Source organism: Sarcophilus harrisii, chromosome 1 (genome assembly GCF_902635505.1).
Source record: "Sarcophilus harrisii chromosome 1, mSarHar1.11, whole genome shotgun sequence".
Classification (NCBI taxonomy): Eukaryota; Metazoa; Chordata; class Mammalia; order Dasyuromorphia; family Dasyuridae; genus Sarcophilus; species Sarcophilus harrisii.
Genome location: NC_045426.1, coordinates 119,624,755 through 119,646,133, shown reverse-complemented (window position 1 = coordinate 119,646,133; position 21,379 = coordinate 119,624,755). Strand labels below are relative to the sequence as shown.

The window sequence follows — 21,379 nt, the reverse complement described above, 5'->3', positions numbered from 1 at the left end:
GATTTTGTGTATTTTGCTCAACATTAGTTTACAGAGGCCTTCCTATGTTTTTCTATCAATGAACAACCAATTCTTTGCTTTAATATTCATAGGCATGATCTCATCAATTTGGATGCTCCTTCCAGTGAAGAAGATTCCAAGCCATCTATTTCTGCCTCTTCTAAGTAACTCCTGTCTAAATGCTCCCAGCTAGTTTGCTGATACTATAATTAGTGCTAAAGCAACTACACATATGCAACTGTGTATGTGAAATATTTTCTTATGTCTTTGATTTCTTTTAGATATATATTAGTAGCATACTGCGTGATCTAGGAGAATGTATAGTATAGTTTAATGACATTTTAATTAAAATTTCTAATTGTTTTCCAGAATATTTGGACTCAGTTCACAGCTCCACTAACAAAGCTTTGGGGTAATAACAAGCATTCTTCATCTCCTTGTTTTTTTTTTTTTTTTCCTGTGTGAACTTTTATGTTATTAGTCAAAAGGCTCTGTAATGCTTTAGAGATTGGTACAATGCTATCATTTGCAAATGGAAATGATAAGTTCTTTTGGGAAGTATACACATCCCTGTTTTGTACCTTGCCTGGCTTTTATGATCTGAAAAGGAAACATATTTATCTCTGTTGCCATATCATTACAAGAATTCTCCATAATTTTAATGTATTTTTGGAGACATTTTGTTGAAAGAAGGCATTCAATAGGCAATTATGCTCTTTTGAATCAAAAGGGTTTTTATACTCAAATGCAAAAACCAAAATGGAATCTTGCATTTCTATATTTTTCAGTCAGTACATGGTGGTAAAGATGTGATGTGTCATAGAATATTACCTGTGTGGGCAAAATCATCTCTGAGAATTGCTAAGTACTTCAGAATAGCTTTGGGCAAAGAGTTGGAACCCAACCTTATGTTGTCTAAGCAAATAGGCAGCAGCGAGTAGCCAAACCACCATGTGCTTTTGTGTATATTTGGTAAAGTATAGAAACACTTTACCAGTCTTAACATAGCCCGGACGCCAGCACTAGGATCCCAGCCCCACACCAGATAAGGTGCCCAAATCTTAAGCCTTGCCTCCAGCAAAGCCAGCTACTTCCTACCTTGCCCCCTCAGTGCAGTACCAGACAAGAGGGTCCCCCATGGGCCTCAGGATAAATGCAGTGTAGCACCACGTAAACAACCAGGGCATGCAGCTCCTGAGCACAAGAAGCCTGAGACAATGTCACTTCCACCCTTGGAGCAGAACTCAAATTTAAAAGAAAGGAAAAAGGTCAAAAAAGATGATCAAAACAATAACAGAAAGAGAATATGACACAGAGAGTTATTATGGTTACTGGGAAGGTCAAGAAACAAACTCAAAAGAGGACAACAACGTGAAAACACCTATGGAAAAACCTCAAAGGAAAATGGAAAGTGTCTCAAGCCCAGAAAGAATTCATGGAAAATCCAAAAAAAAGGAATTATTAAAATCATATAAGAAAGGTAGAAGAAATATTGGGAAAATAAATTAGAGTGACGCAAGAGAATTATGAAAAGAGTCCATAGTTCAGGGGGGAAATTGCTTAAAAAGTAGAATTGGCCAAATAGAAAAAAAGCAGAAAAACTAATTGAGAGAAATAATTCCTTAAAAGTTAGAATTGGCAAGTGGAATCTAATGATTCTATAAGATATAAAGAATTAAATTAAAAAAATTAAAAAATGAGACAATAGAAGAAAATGTAAAATAATAAAAAAAAACCTGACTTGGAAAATAGATCCAGAAGAGACAACGTCAGAATCAATGGATTACCTAAAAGCCAAAATCAAAAGGTGGACCCGGACAATGTCTTTCAGGAAATTATCAAGGAAAACTGTCCTGAAATCCTGGAACCAGAAGGCAGGTAGATAGGCATTAAAAAGACTCCATTGATCACCTCAGGAAAGAAAGTCCCAAATAAACTCCCAAGGAACATTGTAGCCAAATTTCAAAAGTATCAGGTCAAGGCAAAAATACTGCAAGTGGCCAGAAAGAAACAATTCAAATATCAGGGAGACACAATCAGAGTAACACAGAATTTAGAAGCTACAACAGTAAAGAATGGAGATCACAGAACATGACATCCCAAAAGGTAAAGTAGGTAAGACTATAATCAAGAATCACTTACCCAGTGAAATTAAGCATAGAACATTAAAGAAAAAAAGTAATCATTCAATGAATAGAAGGATTTCAAACTTTCATCAGAAGACCAGAATTGAACAAGAAAAAAAAGTATCTCACATATCAAGACCCAAGAGAAGCATAAAAAGATAAAAAGGGCAAAGAAAACACAAAAGATTTAATAGAGCTAAATTGCTTATATCCCATATTGGAGGATGATACTTATAATTTTTAAAAACTGTATCTCTAATAGTATAGCTAGACAGAGGGTATAAGTACAATGTGAATTTGAGAAAATGACATAAAAGTAAGAGATAAGAAAAGGAGTACATTGGATGTAAATGAGAAAAGTAAAATAGGGTAATTTATTTCACATGAAGAGGTGTAAAAGAAAGATTATGATAGAAGGGAAGATTGGAGGATGGGTGATTGGCATTGCTTGAACCTTACTCTCAGCAGCATTGGATGATACACACAATAGGTTGAATATAGATAGCTATTTTACCTGACAGGAAATAGGAGGGGAAGAGATTAAGTAAAGGGGTGAAGAGACTGACAGAAGGAAGGGCAGTTTGGAGGAGGTGGTAGACAGGAGCAAAACATTGGTTAAGAGGGAAAGGGTAAAAGAAGAGAGAGGACAAACAGAAGGGAAAATAGGATGGAGGAAAATATACAGTAAACATAACTCTGAATGTGAATGGGATGAAGTCTCACATAAAACAGAAATGGATAGCAGAGTGGATCAAAACCAGTATACGACAATATTTTGCTTTTAAGGAACACATTTGAAGCAGAGAACATATTGAGTAAAGGTAAGAGGCTGGAGCAGAATCTATTATGCCTCAGCTGAAATAAAAAAAAAAAGTAGGGATAGCAATCTTGCTCTTAGACAAAGGAAAAGCAAAACAGGACAAATAAAAAGAGATAAAGAAGGAAACTACATCTAACTAAAAAGCACCATACACCAGGAGTTCTTAAACTTTTTCCACTCATAACCCCTTTTTGAGAAACACAATCTCAGATATATAGGTAAATAAAATAGTTATATAAATTAAATCTTTACTGATAATAAATCATAACAAAATTTATTTCAAAATCATTCTTTGGTATACATATGATTTAACCATTTATTAAAGATGAAAGCAAATTTGCATACTAATGAGATGGATTGCTTGTTTATTATTACATAAAGAATTAAATCGTGGCAGAATATCTGATACCTTTTATTGTCAGCAAATTTTTTGTGACCCACAGTTTAAAAAGCTTTGCCACACAGTCCTTCTTTGTAATGACAAGAAACTGGAAACTGAGTGGGATGCCCATCAGTTGGAGAATGGTTGAATAAATTATGACATATGAATGTTATGGAATATTATTGTTCTGTAAGAAACAATCAGCAGGATAATTTCAGAGAGGTCTAGAGAGACTTATATAAACTGATGGTAAGTGAAGTGAGCAGAATCAGGAGATCATTGCACACAGCAACAACAAGATTATATGATCAATTCTGATGGATGTGGCTCTTTTCAACAATGAGATGATTCAGGTCTGTTCCAATGATCTTGTGATGAAGAGAGCCATGTAGGATTCTGTAGAGGACTATAGGAACTGAGTGTGGATCACAACATAGCATTTTTATTCTTTTTGTTGTTGTCTGCTTGCATTTAATTTTCTTTCTTTTTTTTTTCTTTTTGATTTTTCTTGTGTAGCAAGATAATTGTATAAATATATATGCATATATTGTACATAACATATATATTTAACATGTTTAACATATATTCCATTACTTGCCATCTAGGGGAAGAGGTGACGAGGAAGGGGGGGGGGGAATTGGAATACAAGGTTTTGCAAGAGTTAATGTTGAAGAATTATCCATGCATATGTCTTGGGGGAAAAAAGCTTTAATAAAAAAATCTTTGCCATAGATGATAAATTAATATCAATACTAATCAATACTAAAATAATGTCAATACTAAAATTATATTTACCAAGTGGTATAGTATCCAAATTCTTAAAGAAATTAAGTGAATTACAAGCATTATGAAATGTAAAATATATACTTTTGATTATATTAAAATAAAAAGCTTTTATACTAACAAAATCAATGCAACCAAAATTAGAAGGAAAGCAGAAAGTTAAGAAATAATCTTTATAGTAAGTATATCTGATAGAGGCCTCATTTCTCAAATATATAGAGAATTGAATCAAACTTATAATATAAACTATTCTCCAATTTACAAATGATCATAAGATGTGACCATTTTTCAGAAATCAAAGCTATTTACAGGCATATCAAGAAGTTCTCTAAATAACTTTTGATCAGAGAAATGCAAATTAAAATAAACCCGAGTTACTACTTCAAACCTGTCAAGCTGGCACAGAAGAAAAATGTTATCTGTTAAAGAGGATGTGGGAAAATCAGGATTTTCTTATGCAATGCTGGTGGAGTTGTGAACTGATCTAACCGGTCTGAAGAGCAATTTGAACTTATTCCCAAAGGACAAGCAAGCTGTGCACTCTGATCTAGAAAGTAGGTCTATATCCCAAAGAGATCATAAAGCAGGGAAAGGATCTACATGTGCACAAATATGTAGGGTAACCTTTTTTGTGTTAGCAAAGTATTGAAAATTGAGGGGATGCCCATGAATAGGGGAATGACTAAACAAGCTGTGAGAAATGAATAAAATGGAATACTATTTTGCAATAAAAAATGGCGAACAGCCAGATTTCAGAAAAACCTGGAATGACTTATGTGAACTGATACAAAGTAAAGTGAGCAGAACCAGGAAAACTCTGGATACAATATCAGCAATACTGTGTGATGATCAATTATGAAGGACTCAGTTCTTCTCAGCAACACAATGATTCAAGATAAGTACAAAGGACTCACAAAGGAAAATACTATTCATATTGAGATAAAGAACTGTTGTCCTCTGAATGCATATTGAAGCATATTTTTTCACTTATTTTATTACTTTTTCATGTTTTTTTTTGATATGTTTTCTTTTTCACAACTGTGACTAATATGGAAATATGTTTTTCATAACAGCACATGTATAATCTATATCAAATTGCCTGCTATTTTCAGAAAAAAAAGGGAGAGTGGGAGGAAGAAATATTTGGAAATCAAAATATTGTAAACATGAGGGCAGCTTGATGGTCCAGTGGATAAAGCACTGCCTTGGGGTTAGGAGGATCTGAATTCAAATGTGACCTCAGACATTTAGCACTTACTAGCTGTGTGACCCTAAATAAGTCATTTAAACTCCAATTGCTTCATCAAAAAAAAAAAACAAACTCTAAAAATTATTTTATTATATAATTAGGGAAAATACTATTTTTTTTTTTAAAAAAGGAATAGTATTTGTAAAGATCTACCCATTACTAATACACCAAGGTTGACTAAGATGGTTATAATCACTCTCATAAAAACTTTGTAAAGATGAAATGAATATTGTTATTGATAGTTATTAATGGGCAGATTTAAAATAGATTAATGAGGTCTGAGAATTTCTCTGTACCTTTGGTGTCTTCCCTTTCTTCAAGTATCTTGAGAAAATTTCTTTTTTTTTTATAACAGCTTTTATTTTTCAATGCATGCAGATATAATTTTCAACACTCACCCTTTCAAAACCCTGTGCTCCAAAATTTTCTTTTTCCTTTCCTACCTCTCCCCTAGACAGCAAGTAATCTAATGTGAGTTAAACATGTACAATTCTGCTAAACATATTTCCACCTTTATCATTCTGCATAAGAAAAATCAGATCAAAAGAGAAAAAGCCATGTGAAAGGAAAAAAAACAAGCAAGCAAACAAGAACAATAACAAGAAAGGTGAAAATACCGTGTTGCTATCTACATTCGGTCCCCATAGTCCTCTCTCTGGATGCAGATGGCTTTCTTTGGATGCAGATGGCTCTCTCCATCACAAATCTATTGGAATTAGCCTGAATTACCTCCATGTTGAAAAGAGCCAAGTCCATCACAATTAATCATCACATAATCTTATTGTTGCTATGCAAAATGTTCTCTTGTTTCTACTAACTTCACTTAGCATCAGTTCATGTAAGTCTTGAGAATCAATTCCTAATATTTTCATATTGTGATTTCCCTTAAACAGATTCCCTTCTATTTATTCTTGGTCCAATAATGGTGCTTTTCCTGTCTCTTTTCTTTGCTGCCACTTTCACCTCTTTTATGTGCTCATCTGTATCTACAAAGTGAGAATCTGTGCTATTGCTCTAATTTCCCTGATAAAGAAATGAGATTGTTAAAAAAAAAAAAAAACTATCTTTGCTTTTCTTTTCTGGTTTCTTTTTTTTGGTATTGTTGTTCTTCTAATTTTGTCAATGAATGTAATTGATATGATGATCTTTGACCATGATTTCTTTAAGTTAGTTTAACTTTCAACTGCTTTTCTTCATTAGGAGATACTGCTCATAATCTTCTGCCATTCTCTGTTAAAATGTTAGAATAAAATTTATATTCTACACTGATATCACCCTTTGCTGCCATATGTTTCTGCTGGGTAAGCAACTCAACTGTTTGTTGAATAAGGATATTTTTAGGCTCTTTGGTCTTTTTGATATAGCAATTGATATAAAATTATTGTAATAGTTGTTCATGTATTTTTCTTTTGAGATTCCATCTAAATAATCAATAACTTTTTAAAATAGGTGATATTGAAATTAAAAAGGCATACCTTATCTTTTTTTTCCTTTTAGCTTTATACCAACCTTTACTCTAACAAGTTTAGAGTCTGACCAAATATGAATGCTTCCTCTGCTTATGTTAAGTTGTTTTTCAGTTATGTCTTACTCTCTGTGATTCCATGGAGTTTTCTTGGCAAAATACTGCAAAGGTTTGCCATTTCTTTATCCAGCTTACTTTACAGATGAGGAAACCGAGGCAAACAGGGTTAAATGACTTGCTTAGGGCTACACAGCTAGAAGTGTTTGAGACTACATCTGGAAGATGAATATTTTTGACTACAGGCCTATGCACTATGTAGCTGTCACATGTATCCCAAAGCAGTTAGCAAATAAGTCATTTTTTGATTTAAAATATTATGATTTTTCACTTTTTAGTGATCTTATTTGGTTCTTACCATGCAGAGTTCTTTCTTGGGTTTTTCTTTAAAAAATAATGGAGGGAGATGCTAACGTGGCAGAGTAGGGCAGGGACTCCCAAGGAAGAACATTCCCAAATTTACCTCCAATCAGCTATAAAATAATGCCTCAAAATGATGGAGTTATAGAACCAACAACAGGATGGGATGAAACAATTTTCTAGCCCAAGATTGCTTAGAAAGCCAAAAGGAAAGATGTTTCTCTTTTGTTTTGCTTTATTTTATTTTATACTTCTTTTCTGTTTTCCTTTGTTTAACTCTTTTTTCAAATAAACAAAAGAAAAAAGAAAAAAAATAAATAAAATTAGGCTCTACTCTGGAGATGCATAAAGCACTGTCTCTTGCACTAGGACCCAAGGTCTCAAAGCTGACCTGCTTTCCCAGGGACATGAGCATCCGGCTCCTGACCTGAGCTAGGGCTCAGGACTTACATGTCCAAGCTGGCTTGCTGATGGGAAGCCTACTATTGGAATGTCTGTACTGGCTTATGCTTCCCTTTTATCTGAGTGCAAAACAAAAGAGAATATTGTTATGTGCCCAGCAGAACATCAAGGAGGATTAAAACATATAACAACAAATTACTAAATCAAAAAAGTATACACACACACACACACATATATATATTAGAAGAAATTATATTCATGAATGAGCATTTTTTCTTTACTTCCTTCCAAATGTTCTTTGCTTCTCTGCTGCTCACCTTATTTTTTTTGTCTTTATTCTTTTTTTTCTCCCTTTCATCCCCCACCTCACCATGCCCAAGCAAGCGACATTTAAGAAAAGATATTTACATATAGATATATAGATACATATACATACTCACCCCCCAACTCCCCACATCTTTCCTATCCTTGCTGCCTCTTTAATTAAATTCTGCTCCATAACTTGCCTTACTATTACTTAACTTTCTCCCACTAAGTATCTTCCCTTGTCTTCTTTCTTCATCCTTTGCTTCCTCCATCTGCCCATCTCTTCTCCCTATTTCTTTATAGTTTGGAGTGTGTTATATTCTTTATTGTATGTGTGTACACACACACACACACACACACACACACACACACATACATAATTATACACATACAGAAACACAAAATTCACATATATACAAATAATTTATCTACATTTAAAGTTTGTCCATGTAAGTTTCTTAAAATTGATCTTTCATATTGGCTCTTATATGTTAAATTTTCTGTTAAGTTTGGGTTTGATTGATAGAAAGTCCTGAAAATCTGCAAGTTTGTTGAATGTCATTTTTTTTTCTCATTCAGAATTATAGGTAATTTTGCTGATATTTTTGGCTGCAGGTCTAATTCTTTTGATTGTTGATAAATATGATTCTAGGACTTACAGCCTTTTATTGTAGCTGTTGATAAGTCTTCTAATTATAGCTCAAACTTATTGAATTTTTTTTTTCTTGTTTCTTGCAAAATTTTTTCTTTAATCTGGGGGTTTCAAAATTTGGCAATAATATTCCTGTGTTTTCTACACAGAATCTCTTTGAAGTGGTGATTGGTAGATTTTTTTCTATTTCTATTTTCCCTTCATGTTCTATCACTCCAGGGTAATTTTCTTGGATTATTTCCTGCATTATTGTGTCAAGGTTCTCTTTTTGTACATTACTTTCTGGCAGTCCAATTATTCTTATATTTTCTTTTCTTGATCTGTAATTTTTCTTATAAGATGTTTCACATTCTGTTCTATTTTCTCATTTTTTATAATCTGTTTTGTTTTTTCTTGGTCTCTCATAGCCTCACTGGCTTCCCTGTGAAGACCTCGTATTTTAAAATCAGCCCGAGTCAGGAATTCAGGTTAGGGGAAAATAGTCAGTCTTTATTCTCAGTGAAGAAAGATCGGAGGTGGAAGAGAATCGGCGATAGCAATGTGTGCAGCTGAGTCAAGAAGCAGCTAGCTAGACCAGCAGCCACAAGACCAGCAGCTAGGATTATGGAACCCAGGCTAATCTCTCCCAGCTTCTCTTCCTGTCTCTCTCTCTGCCTCCACCCACCAAAATCGTCATTTCCTATACAACACATCAGGACTTGCACAGAGAGTGGGTAGGGACCATTCTTTATCCAATCATGTATATTAATAGGGTATAGTCCAATTACTATTTAGCCTCACGTGCTTGGGACTTCAGTGCATCAACTCAAAACCTCAGCCCATTACACTTCCCCTTGCTCAATTATAATTTTCAAATAATTATTTTCATCTTTGAGACTCTGTACCTCTTTTTCTAGCTGGTTAAGCAACCATCATCTCAGACAAAGCAAAAGCAAAAAATATTAATGAAAAACAATAAGGTAGGAAATTACATCTTGCTAAAAAGTACCTTAAACAATGAAGTAATATCAATTCTAAACATATTTCTAAAATTTCTAAGTTTCTAAAGAAGTTAAATTAATTACAGGAGGAAATAAGACAGTGAAACTATACTAGTGGGGGCCCTCAACTTTCACCTCTCAGAAGCAGATAAATCTAACCAAAAAAATAATCAGTAGAGAAGTCAAGGAAGTGAATAAAATTTTAATAAAATTAGATATGATAGACCTTTGAAGAAAAGAATGGGAATACTCAGAAAGATACTTTTTTCTCAGTTTTACATGGCATCTACATAAAAAGTGACCTTATATTAGGGCATTAAAAACCCCACAATTAAAGGTAGAAATATTAAATATATTCTTTTCAGCTCTTAATTCAATAAAATTCCACTCAGCAAAGGACAGTAGAAAACCAGACTTAATTGGAAACCTAATAATCTAATCCTAAAGAATGAGTGTGATGAACTGATACTAAATGAACTAAGCAGATCCAAAAGAACATTGTACACAGCAACAATTAATTAAACGATGATGGACATAGCTCTTTTCAACAGTGAGGTGATTCAGGCTGGTTGCAGTGGTCTTGTGATGGAGAGAGCCATCTGCACTCAGGTAGAGGACTGTGGGGACTGGATGTGAATTGCAGCATGGTATTTTCATTTTTTGTTGTTCTTTCCCAATTTTTATCTTTTTGATCTGATTTTTCTTGTGCAGCATGACAGTTGTAGAGATGTGTGTAGTAGAATTTTACAAATTTAGCACATATTGGATTGCTTGCTGTCTGGGGGAAAGGGTGAAGAGAAGGGAGGTAGAAGGAAAAGTTTGAAGCATAGGGTTTTGGAGGAGCAAATGTTGAAAACTATGCATGTATTTTGAAAATAAAAAGCTTTAAAATAAAAGAATGAGTGTGTCAAATAAGAAATGGGACCTTTACAAAGATTAGCACATAAAAATCTATAGTTAAAGGTAGAAAAGAAATAAATAGGATCCTTTTTAGATAACTATGCAATAAAATTATATTTAATAATTTAATATTAATATTTAGTAAGGAATATAGATTAAAGACTAATAGAAGATCAAATGACTATTAAATAGTGGGTAGATTAAAGAATAAGTTATACAATCAATAATTTCATTAAAGGAAACGACAATAATGAAACAACATATCAATGACGAACTCGTTGATCTTAAAAAAAACATGGAAAGACTTGCATGAAACAATGAAGAGTGAAATAATCAGAATCAAAAGAACATTGTACACAGTAACAACAATATTGTTTAACAATTGACATTTAGTAAATAAGTCATTTTGACTATTATCAATATCCAAATTAACTATAAAAGATATATAAGGAAAGATTTTACTGCATAAATAGAAGTTTGCAAAGAATATATATATATATATATAAATATAAAATTATATACCTACATTTATATATATATATATATATATATATAGAGAGAGAGAGAGAGAGAGAGAGAGAGAGAGAGACACCCACCCACATACACACCTATGTATGTGGGTGGAGGATAGAAAAAAAAAAGAAAAAGAAATTTACATAACAATTAGTTACATGTTTAAAAAGAATAGTAAGTTGTACATAGTAGATTTGTAATTTCATGTTTAAATCATATTTTTATTGTACTATATGATAGAAATGCTTGTTTTAAATAGGCAATGAGGAAACAAAATCTCAATCTTTGAAGATGAAATATGCTTAATGTATACTTAAAGAATCCTACAGAATCAACTAAAATTAGTTGTAATAATTAACAACTTTAGCAAAATTATAGGATCTAAAATAAACCCACATAAATAACCAACATTTTTACGTGTTACTAACAAAGTCCATCAACAAAGATAGAAAGAGAAATTCTATTAAAAAAAAATCATAGACACTCTAAAATCCTTGGGAGTCTATCTAACGTGGCAAACGCAGGAACTGTGTGAACACAATTACAACAGACTTTTCACACGAATAAAGTCAGATCTAAAAAACTGGAAAAAATCAGTTGCTTATGGTTGGCTGAGCCAATATAACAAAAATGACAATTCCCACTAAATTAATTTACTCATTCAGTGCCATATCAATCAGAGTACAAAAAAATTCTTTTATAGAGCTAGAAAAAAATAGTAACCAAGTTCATCTGGAAGAACAAAAGGTCAAGGATATCAAGGGAATTAATTTTTAAAAGTGTGAAGGAAAATGACCTAAATGTACCAGATCTCAAATTATATTATAAAGTAATAATTATCATAAGAATCTGGCACTGGCTAAGAAATAGAGTAATGGATCAGTAGAACAAATTAGGGAAACAAGACACAGTAGCAAATGACTATGATAATCTAGTGTCTGATGAGTTGAAAGACCCCAAATTTGGGGACAAGAACTGACCATATGACAAAAATGACTAGAAAACCTGGAAAACAGTAAGGTAGGAATAAGATATATATCAATATCTTACACTATATACAAAGATAAGGTAAAAATGGGTATGTGCTTTAGATATAAAGGGTAAAATCATAAAAATACTATAAAAATTAGGAAAGCAAGGAATATTTACCTGTCAAATCTATGGAGAAGGGAAAAATTCATGACCAAAGGAGAGACAAAGAGTATTACAAGTAAAATGAATAATTTTGATTATATTTAATCAAAAAATTTTTCCATAAACAAAACCAATACAACTACGATTAGAAGGAAAGAAGAAAGTTGGAAACTAATCTTTATAGCAAGTATCTTGAAAAAGAACTCATTTCTCCATTTCTGTTATTGTCTCTCTGAACCTCTCTCTCTCTCTCTTTCTTTCTTTTTCTTTCTTCTCTCTCTCTCTCTCTCACTCTCTCTCTCTCTCAGTATGTGTGTATATAAGTATATGTATAATGTAAAAGAATGTAAGTCTTTCTGCAATTGATAAATGATCAAAGGATATGTAAGGTGGTTTTCAGATGGAGAAATCAAAGAGATACACATCAATATTTATACACAAATACATATAAAGTCATATGAAAAAATGCTCTAAATCACAATTGATTACAGAAATGCAAATTAAAGCAACTCTGAGGTAACCTTACCCTTACCAGATTAGCTAATACAACAGAAAAAGAAAATAATAAATGTTGGAGGAGATATGGAAAAATTGTGAAACTAATTTACTATTGGCAAATTTGTTAATGGATTCAACCTTTCTGAAAAACAATTTTGAACTATACCAAAGGGCTGTAAAATTGTGCATACCCTTTGATCCCCTAATACCATTACTAGGTCTATATCCCAAAGACATAAAATGAAAAGGATGGAAGGAATTATTTGCCCCAAAACATTTATCTTAGCTCTTTTTGTAGTGGCAAAGAATTAGAAATTGTGGAGATATCCATCTGTTGGGAAATGGCTGATAAAGTTGTATATATAATTTACTAAATACTGTTGTGCTACAGGAAACATGGTATCAGAAAGACCTGGGAGGACTTATATAAACAATGCAGAGTGAAGTGAGCAGAAAGAGAACACTGTCCACGGTAACCAGCTATGAATACTCAGCTATTTTCTGGAATACAGTGATCTGAGACGATTCTGAAGAATTCATGATGAAAAATTCTATTCAACTCAGTTGAATAAAAACTGTTGGAGCCTGAATGCAGATCAAAGCATACTATTTTTCACTTGCTTTATTTTTGTATTCATTTTTTTGGTCTGTGTATTCTTCAACAACATGACTAATATGAAAATATATTTTGTATGATTGCATATATGTGTATTATATGCATATATACATACACACACACAACCTGTATCAAACTACTTACTATCTCAGAAATAGGGAAAAGGTTTGGGAAAAGGAGAAAATTGGGGAACTCAAAATTGAAAAAAAATTAAAATTAGAAATTTTCTTTAAATGTAATTGGTGAAATGAAATATTTTAAAATTTGGTTATACAAACATAAAACTTCTATGCAATCATCATTTTTTCTTCTTATTACTTATTCCTATCTTCTACATTTTCCAACAATTTTTGTTGTTTTCACCTATTGCTGACTTTGAACTGAAATAATTGATTGACAAAGCATATATTGATTTAATTTGGAAGCTTTCATTATAATAAATAAAGGTGGAAGTTTTCTACCTTTCGCTTGGCAACAAATGTTGGGACATTGCCTACACGTTCATAATAATCTTTTTGGAAATATGCACTATTATTATACTAAATGTAAACAATGCAGTATGATATGACTCACTATCCCATAAAATAATGTTTCTTGTGGCCTCTGGACATCATACAAATCACCTCTGTCAAATTCTTTATCAAACTTCCCTCCCAAAATCAGTAAGTCTGTTTTCAATTTAGTTGAGCCTTCCTTCTTTATAGTGATAATGTTGATTAAGAAGACAGTATCTATCTTTACTAATATGTATATTTGCTCACTAGACAAATATCTCACACTTAGATACAAATTTAAAGACAGTCTATAAATTACATCTGTTCATTAATGAAAAAGCAAAAAAAGGGTTGTAGAAGGCTAGATCGTCTTTTCTTTTTTTGGCTATTTAGCCAAGACCAAAGAATTCTTCACCAGGTGGTCAGACTCCCTGGTAATGAGATTCCTCTCAGTGGTTAGTGAGATTGCTCTTCAGAAAAACAAGACTGTAGCTGACTGTTCTCAAACTACTTTTCAACTTGGTAGAGCCTGTTAGAGCTTGTATTCTGTTGATATATGCTTTGGATTCAGGGTCACCTCAGCAGTATATTTAGAGTGGAATTTTGTGCAGTTCTTTATTATTATTATTTTGAATGCTACTTGTTAAACACATTATATTTGAGGTAGTTAAGAAAGTTGAAAGTGGTCTGAAAAATTTCTGGGAATCCATGAACCTGGATGGAAAAAAGTGATACTAACTTCTAAGTACAATTTAGCATTTTCTTTCATTATGATTTATAAAAAAGCTCAAAACATTATTCTTATATGGGATTCATAGGCTTCACTAATCTACCAAATGGGTATATAACAAAAGTAAGGGGTAAGAACCTTTGATCTAGTCCAATGCCTTTGATCCACTCATAACTGAGCAAACTGACCAGAGAGAAGGGAAATGACTTATAAAAAATAACATACCTCGAAAGCAGAAAAACCTGAATTTGAACCCAGGGCTTGTTGGCTCTAACGCTGGGACTTTTCTAGCGATATCAGTATGTCTTCAAAGTCAAAAGCACATTAGGTAGGACATATTTCACTCCCAGAATAGCCCTGCAATATGGGCATCATCAAAGTATTCATTGGCATGATGTTAACAGTGCCAAGTCATGCCAAGTAGGTTGAAAGAAAAAGAAAAAAAGCCACTATTCTCCTCCATAGAGTTTACAGCCAGTTTTAAATAGATGTGTTCCATGGCACTTAATCCAAACAGTTAACAATCTGGGGCAGGCTTCATCAGTGAGCAGATGACTAGTTCTAACAGCCCTACTTAAACTGTTATCAGCAGTGCCTGGAAGTTTATAGAGAATTTTATGGCAGAATTAAAAAGAGATGCCCTGGCCTTATAGCAAAAACATCATGATTCCCTGCCAAAGACAAATCACATATCATGGATTTAAGCAAGGCTCTCCAAATATGAATATTCCTTGATAATTTGAGCAGGTGTACATTGTGTTGTTTTGGTGTATGTGTGTGTATGTGTATGTGTATGTGTGTGAATGTGTGCATGTGTGTTTAAAGCTGTTAAATTCCTAAATCCCCTTCTGCTAAGCCAATATCACATCAAGAAGCAGTAAAAAGTTGCTACATTATGGATTCTTTCCTTTGCTAAAATGCTGATTTTTAAAATTCATTTTCAGATGATGCCCGCTGTTGCAAGTTCTTGCTTCCAGAAACCAGTGCCTTGACAAACATGTCAAAACATTTCCGAATTAAAACTCTACAGCCCAGCACCTTTAGGTTGATGGACTTTCCCTAGTGCACACTTTTCAAGAAGCTAAAAATAGGCAGACTGCAATTAAGGCAAGCTCTGAGAAAGAGAGGCTGGTGGATGACCAACAGGGTCAGTCCCCTGGATACAGTCCAGACTCAATTCTCAGCCAGCAATGTTCTGGCAAAGCCAAATTTTTCATTAAAATTGCTGGGATACGGCAGAATGAAAAATCAAGCTTTTTAAGGTTAAAAATAGCTTTGGATAAACTGCGGATGTTTAAGAAAACAGTCCAAATTCCTATTCATGTTTAAGGAACAAAATAAGTTTTTTCACCAGTCCTTAGGTCTTGGGAGGTTTGGGGGTGGGAGTGGAGGGAGAGATTCTCATGAAGGATTTCTACACAGCCATTTTCTTCTTAATTAAAAAAAAATCCTTTGGGAAGCCTCTTATTGGGAAGATGGGGGAAAAGACATCTTTGGAAAAGAGATCTCAAGATAATTTTACTCTGATTTCCAATAAAAATTCAAGCAAAAAAAAAAATCATTGAAGCTTCTGCACATCTCTTTTGTTCCATTAGAAGATAAGCATCTAGGAGGAAGTCACAGTTTTCACAAGTATCACTGAGCAAAAAAGAGACCTTATGGCTCTATTCAGAGAATCAGAGGATTACAGATCTAGAAAAAGAAGGCACTTAATGAGACAAAGAGAGGTTAAGTGGCTTCTCTATGTTTATATAATGGAAAGAACCAGGATTCTAACTTAGCTTGTCTGATTATAAACCCATTCCTCTATTTGATGGTGACTTTTTTTTAATGCCCACATTTAACTCTGAAGAAAATAAAGTCCATGAATAGAAAATGATTTCTTCAGGATCACATATTGCAAGAAAGGACTAAGAATCTCATTCTCTAGGCTCCTGGTCCTATGCTCTCCCAGCTTGTTTTCCCATTAGAGAAATGCTACTCTATATATTAACTATATACTAACTAGTAAGGGAGAATCATGGAACACCAACACCAAAAAAAGTTGCAATCTATTTAAAGTAACACTCATACCAATTCTATGACAGAAATAGATACACTGAAGTAGCTAAAGGTGGAATATCCCCTGCAAGGCTACTCCGTATCTATAATAACCAAAATCTCTTACTCTGTGATCCTGGGCAAGTCATTTAACTGCTTTTGCCTCAGTTTCCTCACTTGTAAAATGAGCTGGAGAAGGAAATGACAAACTATTCCAGCATCTTTGCCAAGAAAACTCCAAATGAAGTCGTAAAGAGTTGGGCATGTCTGTACAATGATAGTAATAACAAATCACTCAAAAGAAGGCAAAATCAGGAATCATTAAAACCCAATTGTGTCTAATCCAGTCCACTAAGCTTTTATTAAGCAAGTGTTGGGTATAAGGTAATGTTTTAGGCAGTAAGGATATGAAGAGATTAAAAACATTTCCTATGCTCATGAAGCTTATGTTCTACTGGGGAAATATAATATATAAACACATAAGCCCCTCCTCCCCAATTCAATCTTAACCTGCTTGTCAGGGTCACTGTACAGTTTCTAGAAATTCAGACTTTTTTCTATTATTGTTAATTAAATTCATATGCAATTAACCCCAACTAGAAGACTCACCTTGTCTTTAAAGTCTGTGTGGTTCTGAAGAATGGCTCTGTGGTAGGTAGCTGTCCTCACAAAGTCTTGTAGCATATTCTGCTGTTGGGATATACATCCATAAAACTAAAAGGAAAAGATAAGTTGCAGTCACACAACTGGAAGGACCCTTAAAGATAATCGAATTCAATCATTTCATTTTACAGATGGGAAAATTGAGGTTTAGAATATAGACATACTGCATTCAAGGTTATGTGACTGATAAGTACCAGAGACAGAATTCAAATCTTAAACATTTGTTTTCTCCAAGATTGGTGGAGAATATTTATTCTCACTCACAAAAAGAACATATTTCATTCAAACCAACTCAATTCCACAATGCACCTTTAAAACACTTTCTATATATAAGACTCAGAATGTTCAAAAGATTGATGGAGAATCTCCATTAAAAACAAGCAGAATCACAAAACAAGTAGTAGGTGGAAGCTGGAAAATACCAGAGAAAGAGAAGGGAGACAAGAAGAACAGGACTTAGAATAAAGGTTGGGTCCAAGTGACATTTGCCTTGCCCTTGTTTCTATGACAACATTACCACAAAATTAGTGTACCATGACATTTTGGTGAATCCCTGACTTTTTAAGTATCCTCTTTTTCCATTATTGGATTTTGCTGGGAGGATAGAAAGCAGGGGAGTGGCCAAGAGACCCTACCTCTAGAGCTCATTTTATGGATGAGGAAACTGAAGTCTGGAGAGATTAAGTGATTTTCCCAAAGATACAGGTATTGTTAGAGATGGGACCTAAACACATAAGCCACAGATGTTCAGTCCTGACCTACCTCTCAGGCTCCACATTCAATGTTAAAATAAAATATGTACCTCTTAAAAACTATTGCACTTAAGTAGAAATGCTCATTTATTAAACAAAAAAGTGCCAACTTAAATTATTCCCAGGTTTCAAAAAGCGGATTCAATATTAATGCTAATAGGGGAGTCTCTCTTCAAGCATGTACAGCTGATATGATTTTTCTATGAAATCTGAAAAGTAATAATTCTTTCTTAGAGATAAGGTCCTCATACACATTACGATCAAGTGGAACCATGTCAATTCTCTTCTCCAAGTTATCAAATTGAATATATCTCTGGTTATGCAGTAGTAAACCCAAGAAGTTAGGAATTCATTATTACCAAAAATATATAGAGGGATATATACATATATGTATATGCATATACACCTACATGGATGTTTGTCATAGAAAACATAAAAATTTGAGCTGGAGGGAACCTCAGAGATTATGTTCACCTCAATAAACTTATTGAGCTTATTAAATGCATTTTATAGGCCAGATACCATGCTAGGGATAACAAGCTAAAAATGAAATAATGTCTGTCCTCAAAGAACTTATGTCCTATTTGGTGAAACAGCATAAAACCAGGGAAATATAAAATAATTTCAATAGGGGCCATACTAATACTTGAAAGAAACATGAAACATCCCTTGTATGGGATGTGGCATTTTAGCTGAGTCTAAAAGGTAGACAAGAATTTCAAAAAGTGAAGGTGAGAAAGGAGACCACTTCAGAACTGGGAGACAATCTATTAAAAAGTACAGAGACAAGAGAATAATACCATATACAAGGAAAAGCAACTTGATTAGAGCATAGGATGCATAAGAAAGAATAATCTGTAGTAATTTTGGACAGAAAGTTTGGAGCTAGATTGTCAAGGGTTTTAAAGTATTTAAACAAGAAGTTAGTATTTTATCCTAGGGATAAGAAACCATTGATGAGGCAAGTAGGTAGTATATAAGACAAAATAATGGACCTGGAGTAAAGAAAATTTGAGTTCAATTCCAGCCTCAGATGTGTAACGATGTATGACAAGTCACTTAAGCCCTATATGCTTCAGTTTCTTCAATTATAAAATGGAGATCATAATAGCACCTATTTCATAGGGCTGTTTGTGAAAATCAAATGAAATACTATTTGTAAAGTGCTTGATAATAGGTACTTAATAATGCTTACATGACTTCCCTTCATTTTTTTCCCTTCTCTTCCCTTCCTTCTTTTCTTTCTTCCCTTCTCCCCTCTTCGGTAGGGAAGTGACATAGTTAGATTTGGATTTTATGGATATTGGTTTGACAGGTGTGAGAAGGGCAAATCAGAGATACAAGAGACTGACACAGTCCAATAGAGATTAACAGACCAAGTAGGAGGCTATTGAGACTATCTAGGTGAGAGGTGATGTGGGTTTGACTATGAATGTTAGTTATGAGTGAAAAAAATAGGGCAGAGGCAAAAGAAATCATGGAGGAAGGATTGAAAAGACCTGGCAATGGATGGACTATATAGGGTGAAAATGAATAATGGAGGATGATGCCTAGGTTTTTGACTTAAGGATTAAAAGGACGGTGTATGTCAACCTGAATGAATGAAAAGATTGTTAGACTCTTGATAGAAACAAAATATTAAGAAGGACATGTGGATTTAGGAGTGAAAAGATAACTTAGCTTTCCCTACTAACAGTATCTTGCTGCTAGATTTTTCTAAGTTCATTGTTATTCCAACCTCAGAACTATGTGCTTTTTTCCCCCTCTTTGCCAAAAGGGACATCTATTCAGAATAAGAAGTTTCAGACAAAATTAAGAGGTAAAATAGGCACCAGGAGTGATAAATATGAAATAGATTTGGAGAGCAATAGGGTTACCAAGGAGAGGACTTTGGAAGAATCAATTAGAGGAATATACGATGGAGTCTGGATTTGATTGACCATAAAGGAGTTTAGCAGATTAATTAGAGTTAGCTATAGTAAGGAGAAAGACATGACTAAAAAGAAAGAAGTTATGAGGAGGAAAAAAGTACCTCATAGTAGGTTTAGTCCTGAAAAGGACTTCATTACCATAAAATATCTTCTTTACTATAGGGATCATAGACAAAGAAGCTAAGGCAAATAGGGCAAAGTGACTTGACCAGGATCTGAAATCAGATCCAAACTTGGAAAGGTGAATCTTCCTGACTCCAGGCAAGTCACTCTAGATGCCTTCTCTATTGGGTAAAGATTGTGATTATTCATGTTTTTATATTTTAAAGAAAGATTTTTTCATTTGAGAGTTAAAATTGTGACTGATTTTGTATTTCAAAAAAGCATATCAGTAAGGACTCAAGAGCTCTAGAGATAGAAAAAAAATGTATCTTCTCTACAATGGGATTACCACTAGGACTTTGGATGAATGGTAGCTTTTCCTCCTGAGATGCCACACCAATAGCTAATAAAAGTCTGAGTGAGATGAGTGAGCCAGTGTTAATTCAAGGAAAGAAAAAAATTTGAAGAAAGTTGGAATATATACAGATGGGGGTACTGGAGCCTGTAGAGAAGTGAGTTGCCTGGGGTTACACAACCAATGAGTACCTGAAATGGATTCAATTTAATGTCTTTTGACTATAAGCCAGGATTCAAGGGCTCTAGCCTACTCTGCCAAAAGTAAGAATTAGTACGAAGTCATGTTACATATTCTTCAGAAATTACTTGAGAATATTAGTTCACTTGGGTTGAGACTTAGTACTTATCAGTCAGTTTCAGGAAATGTGACTATTTAGTTAATAAAAGTAAATTGTAGAACAAGTGGAGAGCCTGACTAATCTCTGGACAATTAGGAAGTAGTTTCCTGAGGAAGAGATGGCCAATCCTATTACTGAGGGATAAGAAGGGCTGTAGGTTTGGATGAGGTTATCATACTCTTTACAAATAGAATTGGGATTATAGCCACTTTTTTGTGGCCCAGAACAGTCACAAAATCCTCCAAAAACAACTTGCTGTTACTAGTGGGGGAATATGTGTGCATTCAGAGGCATAATCAAGAGAGAGGATATACCTCAAGAAAATGGAAACCATACTAAATGCTGAAGTTTTATTTTTTGCTAAAAGAGTATAATTATGGGTCACATGTAATTGTGATTATTACTAATTTTGGTAATTTAATCATTCTCTGAGGAGAAAATATTGAGGGAGTGGGAAGAGTAATGGATTTGGGTGTATTCAATTCTTCTCTCTGGGCCTCAATTTGCTCATGTGTGAAAGGCAGTTTTTTAATTTGCCACTTTACCGATGAGAAAACAGGTTTTCAGAGGTTAAATGACTTGCCTATAGTGATATAGTGATATAGTGATAAAAAAAAGTGAGAATTTGAACCCAAATTCTCTAGTCCAGCATTAGTCCAATACTTTTTTTTTTTTAAACAGGAGAAAGCTACCTCAGGGAGAGGACCCTCGGGCTTCCCCCTGCTAGTA

The 21,379-nt window shown here is 33.7% G+C and overlaps 1 protein-coding gene across 3 annotated transcripts in view; it reads right to left on the bottom strand.

Moving 5' to 3' along the window:
* LOC100925499 (histone-arginine methyltransferase CARM1-like) overlaps window positions 1-21,379 on the bottom strand; it is a 233,559-nt gene that overhangs the window by 86,006 nt on the left and 126,174 nt on the right. For all 3 annotated transcript variants that reach the window (XM_031962269.1, XM_031962264.1, XM_031962277.1), the window contains exon 4: window positions 17,117-17,221. In XM_031962269.1, coding sequence (XP_031818129.1) covers window positions 17,117-17,221 — 105 coding nt within the window. The remainder of the gene's footprint in view (window positions 1-17,116; window positions 17,222-21,379) is intronic.